Source organism: Salmo salar, chromosome ssa14, assembly GCF_905237065.1.
Source record: "Salmo salar chromosome ssa14, Ssal_v3.1, whole genome shotgun sequence".
Classification (NCBI taxonomy): Eukaryota; Metazoa; Chordata; class Actinopteri; order Salmoniformes; family Salmonidae; genus Salmo; species Salmo salar.
In genome coordinates this window covers 45156399-45180022 of record NC_059455.1, presented here as the reverse complement: position 1 = coordinate 45180022, position 23624 = coordinate 45156399, and the positions used below count along the sequence as shown (strand labels likewise).

General features: G+C 42.4%; 2 protein-coding genes across 2 annotated transcripts; both read left to right on the top strand.

Annotated features, from left to right (window-relative positions):
* Positions 1-55: 55 nt before the first annotated feature.
* Positions 56-15197, top strand: LOC106569710 (transmembrane protein 59). Its single transcript, XM_014141281.2, has 8 exons — positions 56-295; positions 739-844; positions 1676-1770; positions 2099-2251; positions 3740-3815; positions 6038-6164; positions 6395-6512; positions 13908-15197. The coding sequence occupies exons 1-8, from the start codon at positions 140-142 to the stop codon at positions 14058-14060; spliced, it is 984 nt and encodes a 327-aa protein (XP_013996756.1). The 5' UTR covers positions 56-139; the 3' UTR covers positions 14061-15197.
* Positions 15115-23619, top strand: LOC106569714 (low-density lipoprotein receptor class A domain-containing protein 1). Its single transcript, XM_045693678.1, has 5 exons — positions 15115-15125; positions 15800-15915; positions 20515-20652; positions 22309-22437; positions 23352-23619. The coding sequence occupies exons 1-5, from the start codon at positions 15115-15117 to the stop codon at positions 23507-23509; spliced, it is 552 nt and encodes a 183-aa protein (XP_045549634.1). The 3' UTR covers positions 23510-23619.
* Positions 23620-23624: the final 5 nt, after the last annotated feature.

The following is a 23624-nucleotide window of genomic DNA, read 5'->3' as shown; positions in this document are numbered from 1 at the left end:
AATCTGCGCCGCTAGGGACTAGTTGTAACATCCATGAGCCAGCCATCCCGAATCACGATTTTATTCTCGCGAGATTTTCACGAACGAGGAAGAAGAAGAAGGACTCGCCTGTCGTTGGGATTTTTTGCAGCAGGCTAAAATGGGGACGTTGAAGTCCTTTAGTGTGTTAGTGAGTCTGTGCTTCGTGCTCGCATACACCTCGGTAACTGCCGATGTTTTTGATGGAGTTTTGGGAAATACTGCGTCTTGCCATAAGACATGTCAAATGACTTACAGTTTGCACACATATCCTCGGGTGAGTTGCTGGAAGCTAGCTAGTAACGTTAGCCGTTTTGCTAGCTAAGCAAGTCTACTATACCGAAAAACTGGATAAGCTAAACTGTCATTCAGCAACCGAAAAATGACTCTGGCACCTACGATGTATTGAGCTGTTGTAGACTTCTGACCTGTGTATGGTTGTAATAAGTGATTCAAATTGGAGGTGCCGAGTGGGCTTTTTTTTTTTTCCTCTTTTGTTTGTAACTTAACGTTACATTTTTATTACGACATTTTTGAGAAGTACATACTTCCGTTACGGTCGCTAATGTTCAATTTAGATTACGGTAGTTGCTCAGCGAAACGAACGTACTTTGACGTAACGCTGGTGAATGAGAGTTTGAATCGGAGCTTTCTGAACGTTCGAGAGTACAAAGATACTGGTTCAGTCCTGTTCATGACTGTGTTCGTTTTGTGTTGTAGGAGGAGGAACTGTACGCCTGCCAGAGAGGCTGTCGTCTGTTCTCCATTTGCCAGTTCGTGGGCGACAGTGAGGATCTGAACCAAACTAAAGTCGAGTGTGACTCCAGTAAGATGCTCATGCAATGTCTTCAAAACAGATAGGCTCATGTGCAGAAAACCGATAATACTATTGTGAAGGCAGTTTTCAGTTGAACCAAAAGGTTTATTACAAGATTTCAGGGAGGGAGAAAGAAAGCAGAAGCAAATAAAATGTCTAACGGGTCTCTTGGAAACAGGCCCTTTTTATATTCTAATCAGAAAGTACCAAATGTTCCCTAAACATCAACTTGAGAGGCTTGTACGAAGTCAAAACAAAAGACAGTGACTTTTCAAGCTGCTACAGAATCAGTGTTCGTAATGTCATCAATACAGTAATAATCAGGGTGTCCTTGTAGAAGAATCTAAACATTTTTTTTTAAATGTCATGGCTTGGGGGCCCGCATTGATTTTGTTATCATCTTAGTTACTCGGATAGCATAAGAACACGGCATAAGCCATAACAAAATGTTTAGAATTGCAGGAAATTAGCTTTAAAACCATAAAATTCTCTCTCTGCCCCCAAAAATGTGTCTGGGCCAAGAGGTTAGTGCCATTGGACACGCCCACTACCCCATTTTGATTCAGAAAACAACATAGTGACAAAAGTTACAACGTACACTAAGTATACCAAACATTAGGAACACCTTTCCTAAAATTGAATTTCACCTCCTTTTTACCCTCAGAATCAGCCTCAAGCCTGCAATATGTTTGACTAAATTATAGAAGACCATCTATACACTTCTTCATTAAAATGTGTTAAAATCACACCCATTAGACAGTCTACTGGTTCCACGAGACGAGTGTTATCTGTTCTGTCTGTAACCTGTTTATTTTTTTTTTACTTCCTGATTCTCCCCAGCTTGTCATGAAGCATACAGCCAGTCAGAGGAGCAGTATGCCTGCAACCTGGGCTGCCAGAGTCAACTACCGTTTGCTGAGCAAAGACAAGAGCAGGTACTGTTCTACACCACTCCCTCAAACACACTCAAGTAACTGCCATTGTTTGTTGAAGACTGATATTGACAATAGAAATATTGTTGGTGATATGTAGGAAAATAGACTGAGACAGCCTATTGGAATAGAAATGTTGTTAACCAAGTGTGTGTGTGAGGAGCCTGGTCCCAGAACTGTTTGTGCTGTATAGCCAAGTCCTGCACCATTGACAATAACATTTGTCAAGAAAGCACAAACATTGCCTGGTCCTAGATATGTGATTTCTACCAGACCCCATGAACAGGGATGTGTGTTTGACCCTTGACCCCATAATACTATCATCCTCCAGTTGCTGGCCATGATGCCCCGCATCCACCTGCTGTACCCTTTGACTCTGGTGAGAGGGTTCTGGGACGATGTCATGAGTCATGCCCACAGCTTCATCTCCTCCTCTTGGACCTTCTACCTCCAGGCTGACGACGGGAAGCTGGTCATCTTCCAGGTAGTGTTTTTTTGTGGAGCGACTTCAACCCTATTCATCCAAACTGGCACTCCTTTAGGATTTGTTTTTCACTTCCTGTTGCACATTGCCACTAATGGAACTTGAGTAGGTATTTTTTTGAAATTGTATTTAACCTCTCTGGGGTAGGTGGGACGCTAGCGTCAAATTCAAAACAACAAAAATCTCATAATTCAAATTTCTCAAACATACAACTATTATATCCCATTTTAAAGATGCACTTCTCGTTAATCCAACCACATTATCCGATTTCAAAAAGGCTTTACGGCGAAAGCATAACATTAGATTGTTAGGAAAACGCCTAGACAAGAAAAACCACACAGCCATTTTCCAAGCAAGGAGAGGCTTCACAAAAACCAGAAATACAGCTAAGATTAATCACTACCCTTTGATCTTCATCAGATGGCGCTCATAGGACTTCATGTTACACAATACATGTATGTTTTGCTCGATAAAGTTCATATTTATATCCAAAAACCCCATTTTACATTGGCGTGTAATGTTCAGAAATGTTTTGCCTCCCAAAACTTCCAGTGAATGAGCACATCAATTTACAGAAATACTCATCATAAACGTTGATAAAATATTCAACTGTTATTCAAAGAATTATAGATACACTTCTCCTTAATGCAACCGCTGTGTCAGATTTCAAAAAAGCTTTACAGCGAAAGCAAACTTTGCAATAATCTGAGTACAGCGCTCAGATATCAAAACAAGCCATACAGATACCCGCCATTGGAGTCAACAGAAATGACAAAAATTACATTATAAATATTCACTTACCTTTGATCTTCATCGGAATGCAATCCCAGTAATCCCAGTTCCAGAATAAATGTTCAATAAAGTTCATATTTATGTCCAAATACCTCCATTTTGTTCGCGCGTTCAGTCGAGTAATCCAAATCCACTGTGTTCGCGCGTTCAGTCAAGTAATCCAAATCGAGTTCAGACGAAAAGTCAAAAAAGTTATATTAGTTCGTAGAAACATGTCAAACGATGTATAGAATCAATCTTTAGGATGTTTTTATCATAAATCTTCCATAATATTCCAACCGGACGATTCCTTTGTCTTCAGAAATGAAAAGGAACACAGCTAACTCTCACGTGAGGGCGCGCGATTGAGCTCATGTCATTTTCTCAGTCATCTGATTCCAATGGCTCTTATTCTCTCCCCATTCACAGTAGAAGCATGAAACAACGTTCTAAAGACTGACATCTAGTGGAAGCCTCAGGAAGTGAAAAATGACCCCATTGACACTGTATACTGGATAGGGAATCGCTTAAAACTACAAACCTCAGATTTCCACACTTCCTGGTTGGATTTTTTCTCAGGTTTTTGCCTGCCATATGAGTTCTGTTATACTCACCTTTATTTAACTAGGTAAGTCATAAACATAAGTTACCCAACAATTTACCTTTTATCAAAGTAATTGTTGTGTAACTTGAGTATGTCATTTTGTTTTTTGACAGACTGAACCACAGATCCAGTTTATTCCTGCGTTTGAGCTCCAGAAAGAGGAAGTCAGGGGAGAACCACAGAAGAAATGTAAGTCCTCTTTATCATATTCATAGTTACTAGCCAGCTACCACCCGGTACTCTACCCTGAACCTTAGAGACTGCTGCCCTATGTACATATACCCTGAGTGTACAAAACATCAGGACACCTTCCTAATATTGAGTTGCACTCCCTTAAGATCAGCCTCAATTCATCGGTGCATGGACACTACAATGTGTCGAAAGCGTTCTACAGGGATGCTGGCCCATGTTGATTCCAATGCTTCCTGCAGTTGAATCAAGTTTGTTGGATGTCCTTTGTGTGGTGGACCATTGTTGACACACACAGGAAACAAGTGACATCAATAAGGGATCGTAGACTGACTAGGTGAAAGCTATGTTATGAAAAGAGCAGATGTTCCTAATGTGTTGTACACTCAGTGTACATGTACATAGTCATCGGACACAAGTCACTTGAATAATGTTTACATACTGTTTTACCCACTTCATATGTATACTGTATTCTAGTCAAGGCTCATCCTATATAGCTACTGCTGTACACACCTTTTTATATTAATATACTGTCTATACACATCTATGTCATGAATGAAAGTAGGTGGAAACCTACTTGTTGAACATCTCATCCCAGAATCATGGGCATTAATATGGAGTTGGTCCCACCTTTTCTGCTATAACAGCCTCCACTCTTCTGGGAAGGCTTTACACTGGAGGTTGGAACATTGCTGCGGGGACTTGCTTCCATTCAGACACAAGCATTAGTGAGGTCGCGGACTGTTGGGCGATTAGGCCTGGCTCGCAGTCGGCAATCCAATTCATCCCAAAGGTGTTCGATGGGGTTGAGGTCCAGGGCTCTGTGCAGGCCAGTCAAGTTCTTCCACACCGATCTCGATAAACCATTTCTGTATGGACCTCGCTTTGTGCACGGGGGCATTGTCATGCTGAAACAGGAAAGGGTCTTCCCCAAACTGTTGCCACAAAGTTGGAAAAACACAATTGTCTATAATGTCATTGTATGCTGTAGCGTTAAGATTTCCCTTCACTGGAACTAAGGGACCTAGCCTGAACCATGAAAAACAGCCCCAGACCATTATTCCTCATCCACCAAACTTTACAGTTGGCACTATACATTGGGGCAGGTAGCGTTCTCCTGGCATCCTCCAAACCCAGATTTATCTGTTGGACTGCCAGATGGTGAAGCATGATTCATCACTCCAGAGAATGCGTGTTCAATGGCCGCGAGCTTTACACCACTCCAGCCGAAGCTTGGCATTGCGCATGGTGATCTTAGGCTTGTGTGCAGCTATTCGGCCATGGAAACCCATATCATGAAGCTCCCGACGAACAGTTCTTGTGCTGACGTTGCTTCCAGAGACAGTTTGGAACTCGGTAGTGAGTGTTGCAACCGAGGACAGACAATTTTTACCTGCTTCAGCACTTGGTGTTCCCGTTCTGTGAGCTTGTGTGGCCTACCACTTTGCAACTGAGCCGTTGTTGCTCCTAGACGTTTCCATGTCACAATAACAGCACTGATAGTTGACCGGGGCAGCTCTAGCAGGGCCGAAATTTAATGAACTGACTTGTTGGAAAGGTGGCATCCTATGACGGTGCCACATTGAACGTCACTGAGCTATTCAGTAAGGTCAGTGTTTGTTTATGGAGATTGCATGGCTGTGTGCTCGATTTTATACACCTGTCAGCAACGGGTGTGGCTTAAATATCCACTCATTTGAAGGGGTGTGTATATATGCAGCAATGTTCCGACATCTAGTGGAAAGCCTTCCCAGGAGAGTGAAGGCTGTTATAGCAGCAAAGGGGGACCAACTCCATATTAATGCACATGATTTTGCAATGAGGTGTTCGACGAGCAGGTGTCCACATACTTTTTGCCATGTAGTGTACTTTTTGCCATGTAGTGTATGTTCTGGACTGACATTGCTTGTTCTGATATTCCTTAATTTTGGGGATTTGTTTTGTATTATTAGATATGCTGCACTGATGGTGCTAGAAACATAAGCATTTCACTTCACCTGCTATAACATCTGCAAAATATGTGTACGCTGCTGATAACATTTTATAAAAAGATATATCGATCTATATTTTTTATTTATCAAATTGACTGGGGGAAAAACTAGATGCTGTGAGTGTGCATTTAGGATTTACGGATGAACTTTTACACAATCACAATGTTTACTGTGTAATGCAAAAAAAAATAAACAATTGGTATGGAAACATGTCTATCTCTCCCGCTCCAGATCCTGGCCTTGGTAGCCCGGTGTACAAGGACTACCAGCGTAGTTTCGTCCAGGAGAGGGACAGGGACATGTATGTGGACCGCAGCATCAACGAGGACGACTACAACCTCTTCAGCTGTCTCTCCAGGTCAGTTACAGAAGGACACGTCTTCTACGCAAACTATTAGGTTTAGATGGTAGGTTTATCAGGCAATACAGCTGAGGAAGCAGGAGGCAAAGGTCGGGGTGCTAAAATAGTCCACAGTTTATATAAACTGTAAAGATAAACCTAAGATGTAAAGAAGGAATTGTTTGGGATAAACACTGAGCTCCTGATTTTGAATGACTCATTGATGTGTATCTGACATTCCTCTCTAGGAACCCCTGGCTCCCAGGCTGGATCCTGACCACCACTCTGATCCTGTCTATTCTGGTTCTCATCTGGATCTGCTGTGCTACTGTTGCGACCGCTGTTGACCAATATGTCCCAGCTGAGGTAACTCTTCCCCCTAGGTCAAAAATATGAAGGAATATTCTAAAATCCCATAAGTCTTTGCATAAATGCAAACAAAATAAAGGGACTATCGAGCAACGGCACCGGTCCCATCAATCCCACTTAACCTGGGTACAGATGTCAGATCTTAATTTGACCCATTTCGTCACAAAAGGAAAATAATCCTGCAGCAGGAGGATTCGATTTAATATTTACAATCACCACCAGGGGGCAGCTGGCAGAGGTGTTTGTAGGCTATACAATGGAGTACCGTACCATAGTTTCTAAACCCAGGGGCACAACATAGCGAGACTTCCAGGAACGCTTGTAAAGCAGACCACGCCAGGGTTTGGTGTTTGAGATGTCATTGAGAGAAGTTATTTATTTTAAATGTTTTCTTCGTTCATTTTCTCAATTTTAAAGGCGCAACCTAGATTCAAGCCAATTTCTTAAGTAGTTGAACATGTTATTCCAACCTCGTGGAAGTGACAAACTGACACTGTGTATCCTATAATAACTCAAATACACAGGTAGGTTATGCTACAGTTAACACCATCTGCTAGAAGGGCGAGTGTCGGAATCGAACCTCCACCGTCACGGATGTGTGCTGAAGGCAGCTTGGGTTGAATTTAATAATTCTAATTCCCTTCTCCCCTCTGCGAATCGCCATTCTCCGAAGCACCTCTCACTCGCATGGCTCTCTCTCAGATATCTCAATTCTTATTCGCCAATGTCCATCACGTGATCGGGGTTCTTCTCACAGGCATCTCAGCTCTGAAGTAGGCTACAAGTGAAGACCGACACATCGGGGACGTAACTTTGTGCGTCCTTATCAAATTCCAAGGCACATATTGAAGATATTAGAACTGTCTACAGCCTCTCCTATCCCCCTATGTCAATCTCCTATCCCCTGACACTACAGCCTATATCAATCTCCTATCCCCCCTATATCAATCTCCTATCCCCTGACACTACAGCCTATATCAATCTCCTATCCCCCCTATATCAATCTCCTATCCCCTGACACTACAGCCTGTATCAATCTCCTATCCCCCCCTATATCAATCTCCTTTCCCCCCCTATATCAATCTCCTATCCCCTGACACTACAGCCTATATCAATCTCCTATCCCCCTATATCAATCTCCTATCCCCTGACACTACAGCCTATATCAATCTCCTGTCCCCCCTATATCAATCTCCTATCCCCCTATATCAATCTCCTATCCCCTGACACTACAGCCTATATCAATCTCCTATCCCCCCATATCAATCTCCTTTCCCCCCTATATCAATCTCCTATCCCTGACACTACAGCCTATATCAATCTCCTATCCCCCTATGTCAATCTCCTATCCCCCTATATCAATCTCCTATCCCCCCTATATCAATCTCCTATCCCCTGACACTACAGCCTATATCAATCTCCTATCCCCCCTATATCAATCTCCTATCCCCTGACACTACAGCCTATATCAATCTCCTATCCCCCTATATCAATCTCCTATCCCCTGACACTACAGCCTGTATCAATCTCCTTTCCCCCCTATATCAATCTCCTTTCCCCCCTATATCAATCTCCTATCCCCTGACACTACAGCCTATATCAATCTCCTATCCCCCTATATCAATCTCCTATCCCCTGACACTACAGCCTATATCAATCTCCTGTCCCCCCTATATCAATCTCCTATCCCCCCTATATCAATCTCCTATCCCCTGACACTACAGCCTATATCAATCTCCTATCCCCCCATATCAATCTCCTTTCCCCCCTATATCAATCTCCTATCCCCTGACACTACAGCCTATATCAATCTCCTATCCCCCCTATGTCAATCTCCTATCCCCCCTATATCAATCTCCTATCCCCCCCTATATCAATCTCCTATCCCCTGACACTACAGCCTATATCAATCTCCTATCCCCCCTATATCAATCTCCTATCCCCCCTATATCAATCTCCTATCCCCTGACACTACAGCCTATATCAATCTCCTATCCCCCTATATCAATCTCCTATCCCCTGACACTACAGCCTATATCAATCTCCTATCCCCCCTATATCAATCTCCTATCCCCTGACACTACAGCCTATATCAATCTCCTATCCCCCCTATATCAATCTCCTATCCCCCTATATCAATCTCCTATCCCCTGACACTACAGCCTATATCAATCTCCTATCCCCCCTATATCAATCTCCTTTCCCCCCTATATCAATCTCCTATCCCCTGACACTACAGCCTATATCAATCTCCTATCCCCCTATATCAATCTCCTATCCCCCCTATATCAATCTCCTATCCCCCTATATCAATCTCCTATCCCCCCTATATCAATCTCCTATCCCCCTATATCAATCTCCTATCCCCTGACACTACAGCCTATATCAATCTCCTATCCCCCCTATATCAATCTCCTATCCCCTATATCAATCTCCTATCCCCTGACACTACAGCCTATATCAATCTCCTATCCCCCCTATATCAATCTCCTTTCCCCCCTATATCAATCTCCTATCCCCTGACACTACAGCCTATATCAATCTCCTATCCCCCCTATATCAATCTCCTATCCCCTGACACTACAGCCTATATCATTCTCCTATCCCCCCTATATCAATCTCCTATCCCCTGACACTACAGCCTATATCAATCTCCTATCCCCCCCTATATCAATCTCCTTTCCCCCCCCTATATCAATCTCCTATCCCCTGACACTACAGCCTATATCAATCTCCTATCCCCCCTATATCAATCTCCTATCCCCCTATATCAATCTCCTATCCCCCCTATATCAATCTCCTATCCCCCTATATCAATCTCCTATCCCCTGACACTACAGCCTATATCAATCTCCTATCCCCCCTATATCAATCTCCTATCCCCCTATATCAATCTCCTATCCCCTGACACTACAGCCTATATCAATCTCCTATCCCCCCTATATCAATCTCCTTTCCCCCCTATATCAATCTCCTATCCCCTGACACTACAGCCTATATCAATCTCCTATCCCCCTATATCAATCTCCCTATCCCCTGACACTACAGCCTATATCAATCTCCTATCCCCCCTATATCAATCTCCTATCCCCCCTATATCAATCTCCTATCCCCTGACACTACAGCCTATATCAATCTCCTATCCCCCTATATCAATCTCCTATCCCCTGACACTACAGCCTATATCAATCTCCTATCCCCCTATATCAATCTCCTATCCCCTGACACTACAGCCTATATCAATCTCCTATCCCCTGACACTACAGCCTATATCAATCTCCTATCCCCCTATATCAATCTCCTATCCCCTGACACTACAGCCTATATCAATCTCCTATCCCCTGACACTACAGCCTATATCAATCTCCTATCCCCCTATATCAATCTCCTATCCCCTGACACTACAGCCTATATCAATCTCCTATCCCCTGACACTACAGCCTATATCAATCTCCTATCCCCCCTATATCAATCTCCTTTCCCCCTATATCAATCTCCTATCCCCTGACACTACAGCCTATATCAATCTCCTATCCCCCTATATCAATCTCCTATCCCCTGACACTACAGCCTATATCAATCTCCCTATCCCCCCTATATCAATCTCCTTTCCCCCCCTATATCAATCTCCTATCCCCTGACACTACAGCCTATATCAATCTCCTATCCCCCTATATCAATCTCCTATCCCCCTATATCAATCTCCTATCCCCCCTATATCAATCTCCCTATCCCCTGACACTACAGCCTATATCAATCTCCTATCCCCCCTATATCAATCTCCTTTCCCCCCTATATCAATCTCCTATCCCCTGACACTACAGCCTATATCAATCTCCTATCCCCCTATATCAATCTCCTATCCCCTGACACTACAGCCTATATCAATCTCCTATCCCCCCTATATCAATCTCCTATCCCCTGACACTACAGCCTATATCAATCTCCTATCCCCCCTATATCAATCTCCTATCCCCTGACACTACAGCCTATATCAATCTCCCTATCCCCTGACACTACAGCCTATATCAATCTCCTATCCCCTGACACTACAGCCTATATCAATCTCCTATCCCCTGACACTACAGCCTATATCAATCTCCTATCCCCCCTATATCAATCTCCTATCCCCTGACACTACAGCCTATATCAATCTCCTATCCCCCTATATCAATCTCCTATCCCCTGACACTACAGCCTATATCAATCTCCTATCCCCCTATATCAATCTCCTATCCCCTGACACTACAGCCTATATCAATCTCCTATCCCCCTATATCAATCTCCTTCCCTATATCAATCTCCTATCCCCTGACACTACAGCCTATATCAATCTCCTATCCCCCTATATCAATCTCCTATCCCCTGACACTACAGCCTATATCAATCTCCTATCCCCCCTATATCAATCTCCTATCCCCTGACACTACAGCCTATATCAATCTCCTATCCCCCTATATCAATCTCCTATCCCCTGACACTACAGCCTATATCAATCTCCTATCCCCCCTATATCAATCTCCTTTCCCCCTATATCAATCTCCTATCCCCTGACACTACAGCCTATATCAATCTCCTATCCCCCCTATATCAATCTCCTATCCCCTGACACTACAGCCTATATCAATCTCCTATCCCCCCTATATCAATCTCCTATCCCCTGACACTACAGCCTATATCAATCTCCTATCCCCCCTATATCAATCTCCTATCCCCCCTATATCAATCTCCTATCCCCTGACACTACAGCCTATATCAATCTCCTATCCCCCTATATCAATCTCCTATCCCCTGACACTACAGCCTATATCAATCTCCTATCCCCTGACACTACAGCCTATATCAATCTCCTATCCCCCTATATCAATCTCCTATCCCCTGACACTACAGCCTATATCAATCTCCTATCCCCTGACACTACAGCCTATATCAATCTCCTATCCCCCCTATATCAATCTCCTATCCCCTGACACTACAGCCTATATCAATCTCCTATCCCCTGACACTACAGCCTATATCAATCTCCTATCCCCTGACACTACAGCCTATATCAATCTCCTATCCCCCCCTATATCAATCTCCTATCCCCCATAGTACAAAAGTTGACCTGTTCTGTGTGAGAAATAAACATTCCGAACATAGTCTGGGACAGTTGTGGGATGCGATAGATCCCAAATGAATACAACCACTAACATAATTATCATAGCAACGAGGCTGACGCAATAGATCAAAATGTTGATAAACTATTAGGCTATTTCTTCACATTATAAGCGAAGCAATGTCACATGGCAGTAGGCTATAATCGCGAATGTTACAAAATGCAATCAATTAGCAGGATAACACTGTTCTCAAATACTATCATTCATGCAATAATGCTCTTTATAAAGGTGCAATTTTTTTAATGGTGAAAATTGTCTTAACTCATGCGCCGCCTATGTATGCCAGTCAGGCTCTATACCGGTTGTAAAGTTATTTGGTCACTTTAGTTGTGATACAAACCTTAAAACGTGTATATATAAGCCTTGGCTAGGCTACATGAGGTGTGCAACTATGATTTTGAATAAGTCCCCCAAAAAAAGACATGCACTGTTTCTTGCCTTACTGCACAGAAGCTGGGCATCATTCACAAGTGATAGATTAATATTGTCACTAACAGACTATTCTTGATTTAATCTTGTCTTTATAAATAATATACTGTATGTGTGAAATGAGTTTTGATTTAGAACGGACCGTTATCATTCACCTGTCTCCAAACAGACGGGGGGAAATACATGTCGTCTATGCACTTAAATAGCGACTGGAAGACGCTTCTCTTGTGGTTAATTTTCATGCCAGCTAGGTAGGCTATAATACTCCTGTTGTAAAGTGATGCAATGTGCTTAATCAAATTGTATTTGTCACATGCGCCGAATACAACAGGTGTAGACGTTACCGTGAAATGCTTACTTACAAGCCCTTAACTAACAATGCAGTTTTAAGAAAATAGAATTAAGAAAATATTTACTAAAATAAAATTGAAGAAAAGTAACACAATAAAATAACAATGAGGCGATATACAGGGGATACAGGTTAGTTGAGGTAATTTGTACATGTAGGGGTAAAGTGACTATGCATAGATAATAAACAGTGAGTAGTAGCAGTGTAAAAACAAAGTGGGGGGGGTGTTGACGTAAATAGTCCGGGTAGCCATTTGATTAATTGTTCATCAGTCTTATGGCTTGGGGGGTAGAAGCTGTTAAGGAGCCTTTTGGATCTAGACTTGGTGCTCCGGTACAGCTTGCCGTGCGGTAGCAGAGAGAACAGTCTGACTTGGGTGACTGGAGTCTTTGACAATATAGTATATGGGTTCTGGGTGACAGGAAGCTTGGCCCCAGTAATGTACTGGGCTGTATGCACTACCCTCTGTACCGTCTTACGGTCGGGTCAGGATGCTCTCGATGGTGCAGCTATATAACTTTTTGAGGATCTGGGGACCCATGTCAGATCTTTCCAGTCTCCTGGGGGGGGGAAAGGTGTTGTCGTGCCCTCTTCACGACTGTCTTGGTGTGTTTGGACCATGATAGTTTGTTGATGTTGACACCAAGGAACTTGAAACTTTTAACCCGCTCCGCTACAGCCCTGTCGATGTCAATGGGGGCGTGTTCGGTCCTCCTTTTCCTGTTGTCCATGATCATCTCCTTTGTCTTGCTTAATATTAGGAAAGTTGATAATTATAGTAGGCCTAGCCTATGGAAAGCTGATGGGAGCCTCTTTTTAAGAGGCCCTCAACTTTGTTTTCTCACACAATTGCATATCTCATGGGCTCTCATGCAGTGTTGGATGACATTTGTATTGATGTCAGAGTGATTAGAGGGACAATAGAGTGCTGAGTAACAGGCAGTTAGCAAGTTTGGTAGGCTACTAATGACCATCAGCAGCATCAGATCTTGGAAGAAGCCTAATTACCACGACTAAAAGTTCATGTGGCATTTGACTGCGGTCATGACTCGTGACCGCCAGTGTGGCGGTAATATAGTCACCGTAATAGCCCTAGTCCAGGTAGCTATTTGGTTAACTACTGGTACCTGTGTGGCTCAGTTGGTAGAGCATGGTGTTTGCAACGCCAGGGTTGTGGGTTCGATTCCCACGGGGGACCAGTACGGAGAAAAAATGTATGAAATGTATGCATTCACTACTGTAAGTTGCTCTGGATAAGAGCGTCTGCTAAATTACTAAAATGTAAATGTAACTATTTAGCAGTCTTATGGCTTGAGGGTAGAAGCTGTTCAGGGTCCTGTTGGTTCAACTGACTGGTTTTAGTGAAGGGGTACTTAACATGTTAGCAATCAAGACGGAACCAAGGTCTCCCTATCAATATTGAAAATCAAACTTTTATGTCTTTTGTCTTTGTAGAAACTGAGTATCTATGGAGACATGGAGTACGCCAAGGACCACAAACTGCTCACCCCTTACCCAGCATCCTCTCTGGTCATCATCACCTCCGGGCAGGAGGAGGAGGCTGGACCCCTCCCTTCCAAAGTTAACCTGGACCAGTCCAACATCTAAACATCTAGGGTGTCAAACCAGCTAGCCTGGGTACCAGTCTGTTTGTGCTATCTTTCCGCCTAGACTGGCAAGGATTGACATAACACAAACCGACCTTTACCCAAGCTACAAACCAACAGGGGGGTGATGATGATTAAGAGTAAAAGGCATTTTTATGGAGACTTTCAAGACTATGATTAATCTGGGTCCGGACTAGTGAATTGAAACATGATTGTGGAGGTTGAGGAAGGAAGTCTAAGAAGATTGTATGAAAAAGCATGCTAAATTAGGTATCCATTGAAAGGGGTGTTCTTCGGTCCAGGAGTAGGTTTAATCTGGGTCTGCAAACTGAAGCTGGCACTTTTTTTTCCTTTTTTCATTTTTTCATTTTTTTCATTTCTTTTTTTTTGTTTGTTTAGAAAGCCCAAGTCAGTCTTACTTTTTCACACTGTTAGAACCTGTTTTAGTCAAACTGTTTCCAGCAAAATTATTCTAATTTTTATATTGGCTGTTGTCTTATTCCTCTCTCAAGATCTAGAGAGAGGCATAAGAATTGGGGGGTGTTTATTGTTGTTCTGTGAATTGGCATAAAGTGAGGCACTATCACAATGATGACAGCGCAGTTACATGAGCTTCTTTTTAAGACTTTCTTTGTTGGTGTGTATTCCAGACCCTCATTTGATGTTTTGTTTTATTGAATGATTATTATTTTGTTGTTTGAATTCTCTTCATGAGTCCCCAATGGCCCCCTATTCCCTAGATAGTGTTGTCAAAAAATACTGCACTATAAAGGGAATAGGGGGGCCTTTGGGGAGGTAGCACAAGTTTTTATGTGCCCGGATTCATTTAGAACGTAGAAACCCTAAATACATTTTGGTGAAATTACACGGGTCAATAACGGGCTATGTGCACCTACCATTACAGCTGTATCTATCCCTTTCACTTATTGTGGTCGTGTTTAATCCGTAGTGGTTGGATGGGGGTTTTCTGTTTATAAGCAGCCCTTTGTCACAACAGAGATTGTTTTACATATTATACAATAACGCTGAAATGTGACTTCAGATTTGCATTAGACATGACAGCACTGTGGGTAGTTGTAACTTTACTTTGGTTTTCTCCTGATGAGGAATGGTTTTGAAATAAACAAGATTGAGTCAAGCGGCTGTTTGTCTATGCGTTATTTTGACAGTGATACTTTAACTTGTAGTCATGTTTACCATATTGACGATTAGGTCTGTCCTAAATCCTCTAAATCACAGCAACATGGCAAAAGGAGAACTTTGGAAGGAAGGGGTGTAAGTATCCAAGAAGTAGAGGTCGACCGATTTAATCGGAATGGCCGATTTCAAGTTTTCATAACAATCGATAAATTTGGACGCCGGTTTATTATTTATTTTAAAAAAACATTTTTTTTTTACACCTTTATTTAACTAGGCAAGTCAGTTAAGAACAAATTCTTATTTAGAATGACGGCCTACTGGGGAACTGCCTTGTTCAGGTGCAGAAAGACAGATTTCTTTCAACATTGTCAGCTCTGGGATTCAATCAAGCAACCTTTCGGTTACTGACCCAACGCTCTAACCACTAGGCTACCTGCTCATAAGGCCTCACTGTACCATTGTCCACACAACATCAGAGACATTATCTAATAAATCATGACACAAGATTGTATTGCAACAATTTGGATTTACTTAGTATGAATCTTCACTGAATGAAGTGAAACACAATTTTGATTAAAACGTTTCCATCTCCTGCCACAGTTCCAGGCTTGAGAAGCCGGTGTACAAGGACTACCAGCGTAGTTTCTTCCAGGGGAGGAACAGGGACATGTATGTGGACCGCAGCATCAACGAGGACAACTACAACCTCTTCAGCTGTCTCTCCAGGCCAATTCTCACAGGACACGTCTTCTGCCATTGGGCCCTTTGACCAAAGCACTTAACCCCTGAAACTGCTCCAGGGGTACTGCAGACTAGCTGATCCTGTTCTTTCAATCTCTGTGTGTTTACTGTTCTCAACCAGTAAAGCAGGGGTTGGAACCGAATACTGGAAAATGACATTTTTCGAGGAACAGAATCAGAACCAGGAACAAACGTGATCTATACTGTTCCAGAACAGAACCGTTATTTAAAAAGCATGGGAACCGGTTAATAACTTTATTTTACATTCCAGGCATTTTTTTTGTCCCACAAAAAATGCAATGGGGCGCCAATTCTTCATCTTCACTAGGAACCCCTGGTTCGCACAATGGATATTTCTGATCCTGTCTTTTCTGGTTCTCTTCTGGATCCTGACCACCACTCTGATCCTGTCTATTCTGGTTCTCATCTGGATCTGCTGTGATTCCATGGCAACTGCTGTAGTTCAATACATCCCAGCTGAGGTAAGTCTTCCCCTAGGCCGAAAATATAAGCGTTAGTATTCTAATATCCCATAAATCTTTGCGTAAATGCAAAAAACAAATGGATAAGAACGAACAAAATTGAAAATGTTTCTGTTGTCTTTGTAGAAATTGAGTATCTATTTGTATTTATTATGGATCCCCTTTAGTTCCTGCCAAAGCAGCAGCTACTCTTCCTGGAGTCCAGCAAAATGAAGGCAGTTTATACAATTTTAAAAACATTAAAATATATTCACAGATTTCACAACACACCGTGTGCCCGACTACTCCACCACTACCACATATCTACAGTACTAAATCCATGTGTATGTATAATGCGTATGTTATCGTGTGTGTGTGTGTATGCATGTGTAAACTAACTGCAGCTCTTTGTTGAGTGATGCAGTCATTTCAGTCGCTGTAGTAGCTGATGTGTATAGTGTTGAGTCATCCACATACATAGACAGACTGGCTTTCCTCAAAGTCAGCGGCATGTCGTATACATTTTAAAAAGCAAGGGACCTAAACAGCTACTCTGGGAAATTCCTGATTCTACTTGGATTATGTTGGAGAGGCTTCCATTAAAGAACATCCTCTGTGTTCTGTTAGACAGGTAACTCTTTATCCACAGTACAGCAGGGGGTGTAAAGCCATAACACATACGTTTTTCCAGCAGCAGACTATGAACGATAATGTCAAAAACTGCACTGAAGTCTAACAAAACAGCTCCCACAATCTTTTTATCATCAATTTCTCTCAGCCAATCATCAGTCATTTGTGTAAGTGCTGTGCTTGTTGAGTGTCCTTCCTTACAAGCGTGCTGAAATTCTATTGTCAATTTATTTACAAACAGCATTTTTTCCAGAAGTTTACAAAGTGTTGGTAACAGGCTGCTTGGTCGGCTATTTGAGCCAGTAAAGGGGGCTTTACTATTCTTGGGTAACGGTCTGACTTTAGTTTCCCTCCAGGCCTGAAGGCACACGCTCTCTAGTGGGTTTATATTGAAGATGTGGCAAATGGGAGTGGCAATATCGTCTGCTATTATCCTCAGCAATTTTCCATCCAGATTGTCAGACCCTGGTGGCTTGTCATTGTTGATAGACAACCATTTTTTCACCTCTTCCACACTGACTTTAACGTAATTCAAAAGTACTATTCTTGTCTTTCATAATTTGGTCAGATATACTTGGATGTGTAGTGTCAGCGTTTGTTGCTGGCATGTCATCCCTAAGTTTGCTTATCTTGCCAGTGAAAAAGTCATTAAAGTAGTTTGCAATCTATGGAGATATGAAGGAACCAGAGTCATTCAATATTGAAAATAAAACTTTTCCGTCTTTGTAGAAACTGAGTATCATTGGATACATGGAGTACGCCAAGGACCACAAACTGCTGACCCCTTACCCAGCATCCTCTCTGGTCATCCCCTCCAAGCCGGAGGAAGAGGCTGGACCAGTCTAACATCTAAACATCTAGGGGCCAAACCAACATGGCGGAGATCAGAGTTGGGCTCAATTCCATTTCAATGCCAGTCAATTCAGGAAGTACACTGAAAATCCAATTCCAATTCTCTTTTAATGCTCGTCTAAACATTATTTTGATAATGATACCTCCAATACCTAGCATTTCCTTTAAAGCCGTATTCCCATATTGACTGTTAGGTCAACCGTAAACCCTCAAACACACAGTAGCTATGGCAAAGAACAATTCAAAGGTTTTTAATTTTCTAAGTGACTACAAACAAACCACTAAAACTGATTTAGAAATATTTCAGACGTCAGTCTATTGAGCCTTGTTGCCCAGTTTATTATTAACTGTTTAAGGATAGATTCTGTTTACCTTTGTCACTGTGGGCATGTCTGAGCTGGCGTGAGGTGACTGAGGGGAAACTGTTGTTTCCACAATGCCTCAATGGTAACCAAGTAACTATCACTGAACCTATCAACCTACCTATAATTACCTACCATAATGGTATTATGCGACTAGTTTAGCTGTGCTTTAGTAGTGCTTAGATATGTTGAATAGGGAATATTGAAGAGCTACAACATGAAATCTAACCGGACCCACCCACAGCAGGTAATGTCTCAGAAGTGTCCGTTGGAACAGAATTTGGAACAATAGTGGGGGTTTTTTGTAAACATCCATGGAATCATTTTAATTTCATCAATACGGGAACAATGATTTCCTCTATGTTCGAAAATATTTCCTGGGACTTCAAATGTATCACTTTGTTATTCCATGTCAGAGACTGTTCGATGACCATTCATTGGGGTCACCTGTTGAAGGTAAGACAAATTATTTATTTGTCTGTCATCACTTAGAAATAGTGTGCTTTAAATGTGTGGTCCAATTATGGTTACAGTATGATACACACAGGACCTCCCAAGAAATCCCAACAATACAGGGCTCTGGTCAAAAGAAGTGAACTAAACGGAGCATAGGATGCCATTTGAGAAATAACAATAGACTTGTACAGGATCTGTCGCTGGGCTGTGGTCTGTCTTTCTCCCGTCTGTCTGTCCACAGACTGCTGTGGAGAGTGCTGCAGGCCTAGCTGTCGGTGCTGCAGCAGGCGAGCTGTCTGTCTCTCCAGTATAATACTAGCTGTAGGAACAGTCCTGGCTGTGGTAGGAGTTATACTCGCTGTGGTCTTCGGGATCCCCAAACCACCTCCTGGTAAGATAAATAAACACACTGGTCTTTCTCGGCTGGATCACTATTATCGAGGAGGAGACTGAGGATATGTCTCGGTCCATTAGTACATTAGTCACACACAATATCTCAGACAGCAACGATTCTGGCGAAACTTGGGTGAATGATGCATGTTTTACAAAATCACACTGATTGGCCAGATGGTGGCACTATAATTAAGCAATAGGTCCCGAGGGGGTGTGGTATATGGCCAATATACCACGGCTAAGGGCTATTTTTAAACACGACGCAACGCTGAGTGCCTGGACACAGCCCTTAGCCGTGGTATATTGGCCATAAATCACAAACCCGCCGAGGTGCCTTATTGCTATTATAAACTGTTTACCAACGTAATTAGAGCAGTAAAAATACATGTTTTGTCATGCCTTTGGTATACGGTCTGATATACCACGGCTGTCAGCAATTCAGCATTCAGGGCTCGAACCACCCAGTTAATAACAATAGATTGAAAATGCTAACTTTGAAAGGTCACACCACTCACCCCGTTTCAGTCATGAAATTCCGTACGTAAGTCCCTCTCCTCATAAGGAACACATTTGACTCAGGGACCCATAAGGTCCACCATGATGGATCTTCCGCCATTTAGAATTTTATAAAAACACTTAAAACGCTACTCTTCTGGCACCGAATGTCCGATCTGCACGAAACTTGATATGTGGCATCTATGGACAAAGGTCTCTCAACGCAATATTTTCCAGACTAGTACTTAAAACAACATGTATGTTGGCGTGGTCTGGCACATAAAGAAGTCAAGGATATTCATATTGTAAATACATTTGGTACACATGTTGCAAACGATGTCAAGACTCAACATATGCAAGAACATTCATATTAACCACACGGTGGCGCTATAACGGGCACATGTTTATATCTCTTGATGTGTTTGACTCAGAGTGTTGAAATTTGGAGCACATGCTTAGGGAAACGAGTCTAGCTAACCCACGTGATATCTCAGACACCACTGGCCTGGTTTTGACAACGTTGGTGAATGATGAGTCTTGCCATAGAGATCTGTCAGTTACAAAATTACACTGATTGGCCCAAGGGGGGTGCGCTGCATCATTCGTAGGGGACGACATGTTTACTGTTGTCTTGTTTATCCATGTAATGGAGTGGTATTGTATGCAGTTACTGATATGACACAAGATGGCAGTAAATACTACCCTACAGTGACATCCTGGGTTTGTAGGCCGATTTGTTGTGAAGATTTAGGGCCCTATTCATAAAGCATCTCAGAGTATGAGTGCTGATGTAAGATCAGCGCCCCCCGTTCTTTCATTATGGTCTGAAAGGTCTAACTGATCCTAGATCAGTGATACTACTCTGATGCTTTGTGGATACTGATCCCCAGTTCTAGTAATGAGGGTTTGTAATGTCCCCTTGTAGTAAACCGTGTCTGCAGGACAGCGGACAATGCGACAGGCTTCCTGTGTGACGACAGAGTGACCTGTATCCCTCCCTCTGACCTCTGTAACGGGGTCGTGACCTGCCCCAAAGGAGCCGATGAGGACACAGACATGTGCAGTTAGTCACTGTTCCAATAATGTTGTTATTTATTTTCCATTTTAGTCATTTATTTTTTATCTAACCTTTATTTTATACATTTTATCAAACACGATCATTAAAAAAAATACATTCATGGTAATAAGTGATGTGATGCACCGATATGACATTTTTGGTCGATATCCGATATTTTCCTTGCCATAAAAAAACCCTGATACCGATAACCGATATTTAACATCTTAGCGGCCTTTTAAGCATTATAGTACAGTTAAATAGTTAACACACACACATGGACGCAAGGTCTAAGGCACTGCATCTCAGTGCAAGAGGCGTCATTACAGTACCTGGTTCGAATCCAGGCTGTATCACATCCGGCCGTGATTGGGAGTCCCATAGATGGCGCACATTTGGCCCAGCATCGTCTGGGTTTGGCCGAGGTAGGCCGTCATTGTAAATAAAAATGTGTTCTTAACTGACTTGCCTAGTTAAATAAAGGTAAACATTGCTTGCATCCATGAGCTAGCTAGCTTTTTTTTTAGAACAAGCACTATAGGTGCGCGAGACAACTTTACTACGAGTGATAGTGTAATCAATGTGTAATAATTACGTAACAAACGTATGAACGCGTTAAATTATGTGACGTGCAGTCATATTCAGGTACTGATGTCTTTTTTTGACACGCAAAGACCCAAACGGCGTTCCATAGAAATCCTAGTTGAGAATGAAACGACTGACCAAATGAACAACGAAACAGCACAGCAAGTAAAATAAATAGGTTTTGATTGTTTTACTGGTAATGGGGACATACATAAATGCAAACAAACCTTTTTGGTCAGTGTGGTGTCTAACATTTATTTAACGAGGCAAGTCAGTTAAGAACAAATTCTTATTTAAAATGACGGCCCCCACAGCAGTGGGTTAACTGCCTTGTTCAGGGGGAGAACAACAGATTTTTACCTTGTCAGCTCAGGGATTCATTAGGCTACAGGTGGAATCAATTCTGATAAACTTCTCAGGGTGGTGAAAGTGCACCGTGATCTTTTTGCTCCTATCTAATAAATATTGAGGGTCCTATTCTGGTGACATGATGATCGATGCTTGACTGCCATTTGACAAATAAAAATAGTTTTGCTCTTATCCATAATCTCATCACGTAGACTAGTCTACCCGCACTGTCACTGTGAACTGTTGGCTAGAGCGCATATGTCAAGACCGGCTGCAAGACCAGAGTAAGCACATTTGCTATTTAACAGTCTGTGACAAAATTATCGGTAGAATTGAAAATGTTACGGAAACATATTGAACTTCAGATTTTTTTATTCGGTATAAGAAAACTTAAGCGAAAAGGTACATTTTATGTGCCCTGCGTCATCAGGTACTGATTTATCAGCAACAAGTCAGTTTGGTGGAAACACCACTGGTGGGAAAATGCAAATATTTTCTTTATGCAGATTCTAGAATATTTGCATGAAAATCTGTCGCCAATTGGATGTAAACCTAGCTATTGTAAGTCAAACCTTTCCTCGGTAAAGCAGCTATTAGCAAAACCAATGCTATTCATTTTCCTAAGAACCCCAGGGAGATTAGAACCCCAGGGGGACTAGGACCCCAGGGGGACTAGAACCTCAGGTTGAGAACCTCTGCTCTAAGTAAACATGTCCATACTTTTCCTTTCAGGTGATCTCCCCAACAACCTTCCAGGTGGTCTTGTGTTTCGATGTGGAAACCCTCCGTTTTGGGTCTTTACGGACAAGAAGTGTAACAACTTCAACGACTGTGGGGACTGCTCTGATGAGATTGGGCCTTGTGAGTTGTATTATTCAAATTGACGAGTCGCCTACAGATTACCGTCATATTTAATTAACCTTTATTTATTTAGGCAAGTCAGTTAAGAAATGACAGCCTACCCCGGGCCAATTGTGCGCCACCCTATAAGACTCTCGATCACGGCCGGTTGTGATACAGCCCGGGATCGAACCAGGGTCTGTAGTGACACCTCTAGCACTGCGATGCTAGGCAAGAACAGTTAGAAATAGGGCAGTAATTATTTAGGTCACAAGGGTCAGCACCTTTGTTAAGGGGGAGTACATGGGCCGCCTTCCAAACCTTGGGGATAGTACCATTATTTCTATATATAAAAATCGGCAGGTTAGCGGGAGTACATGTTACGGTCTAAATAGTACAAAATGCTTGAGTTGAATGGTGCTACTCTCTGGTTGTTTCCCCTGCTGTCCAGTAACCTCTTCATACACAAAGGAGGGATTCGTTATTGTCTCCTTAGCAACCAGGCTGAACTCTTGTCGCCTGTTTAGACTGTCCCCATCGTATAACTCTGCTATCTTAAGACATGTGGGCTATGAAAACTGGTTACAACCTGCTTTTATTTGTTTTAATGCTTAAAAAAAAGGGGAGTGGAGCGAAGGAACCCTTATCGCTCACGTAAGCAGTTCTTTGTGTAGGTGATGTATATAAATGACTAGGTAATTTGTCCATTTTTATGTTCCTCCCCAGTATATCTGGAGAGTTAACTTCCTTGCAATTGCTTGAATAAACTCTTTTAAAAAATGGGAAATTAGCTATATCTGATCCTTGGAATAAGTTTTTCTTCAACAAGACATTTCAGTATCAAATTGTATGTAATAGACTGTTTACTAACCTCCTATATTCAGACACACACAGTGACGGAGAGGTGGCCTGTGCTTCTCATCTCCCCTCTACAGATGCTGGCTGTGCCCCCTGTGGTGTGTACTGGTGGTCCTGCATACCCGTGGACTTCCAGTACTGTTCCTGCATCCCTCGCTGTCTATGCCGTGATGGACGCCAGCACTGCTACGACTGGTCTGACGAGTACACCTGCCCCAAAAGTTTAACCTGCTAGACTAACTGCCACATCCATCCCCATCCCCTAATCTCTGAACCAAATCCAAGGTGTATACTCCAGCCATGTGAACATTCTGTCATCAGAGACTGGATCCACACCAATGATCAGAATC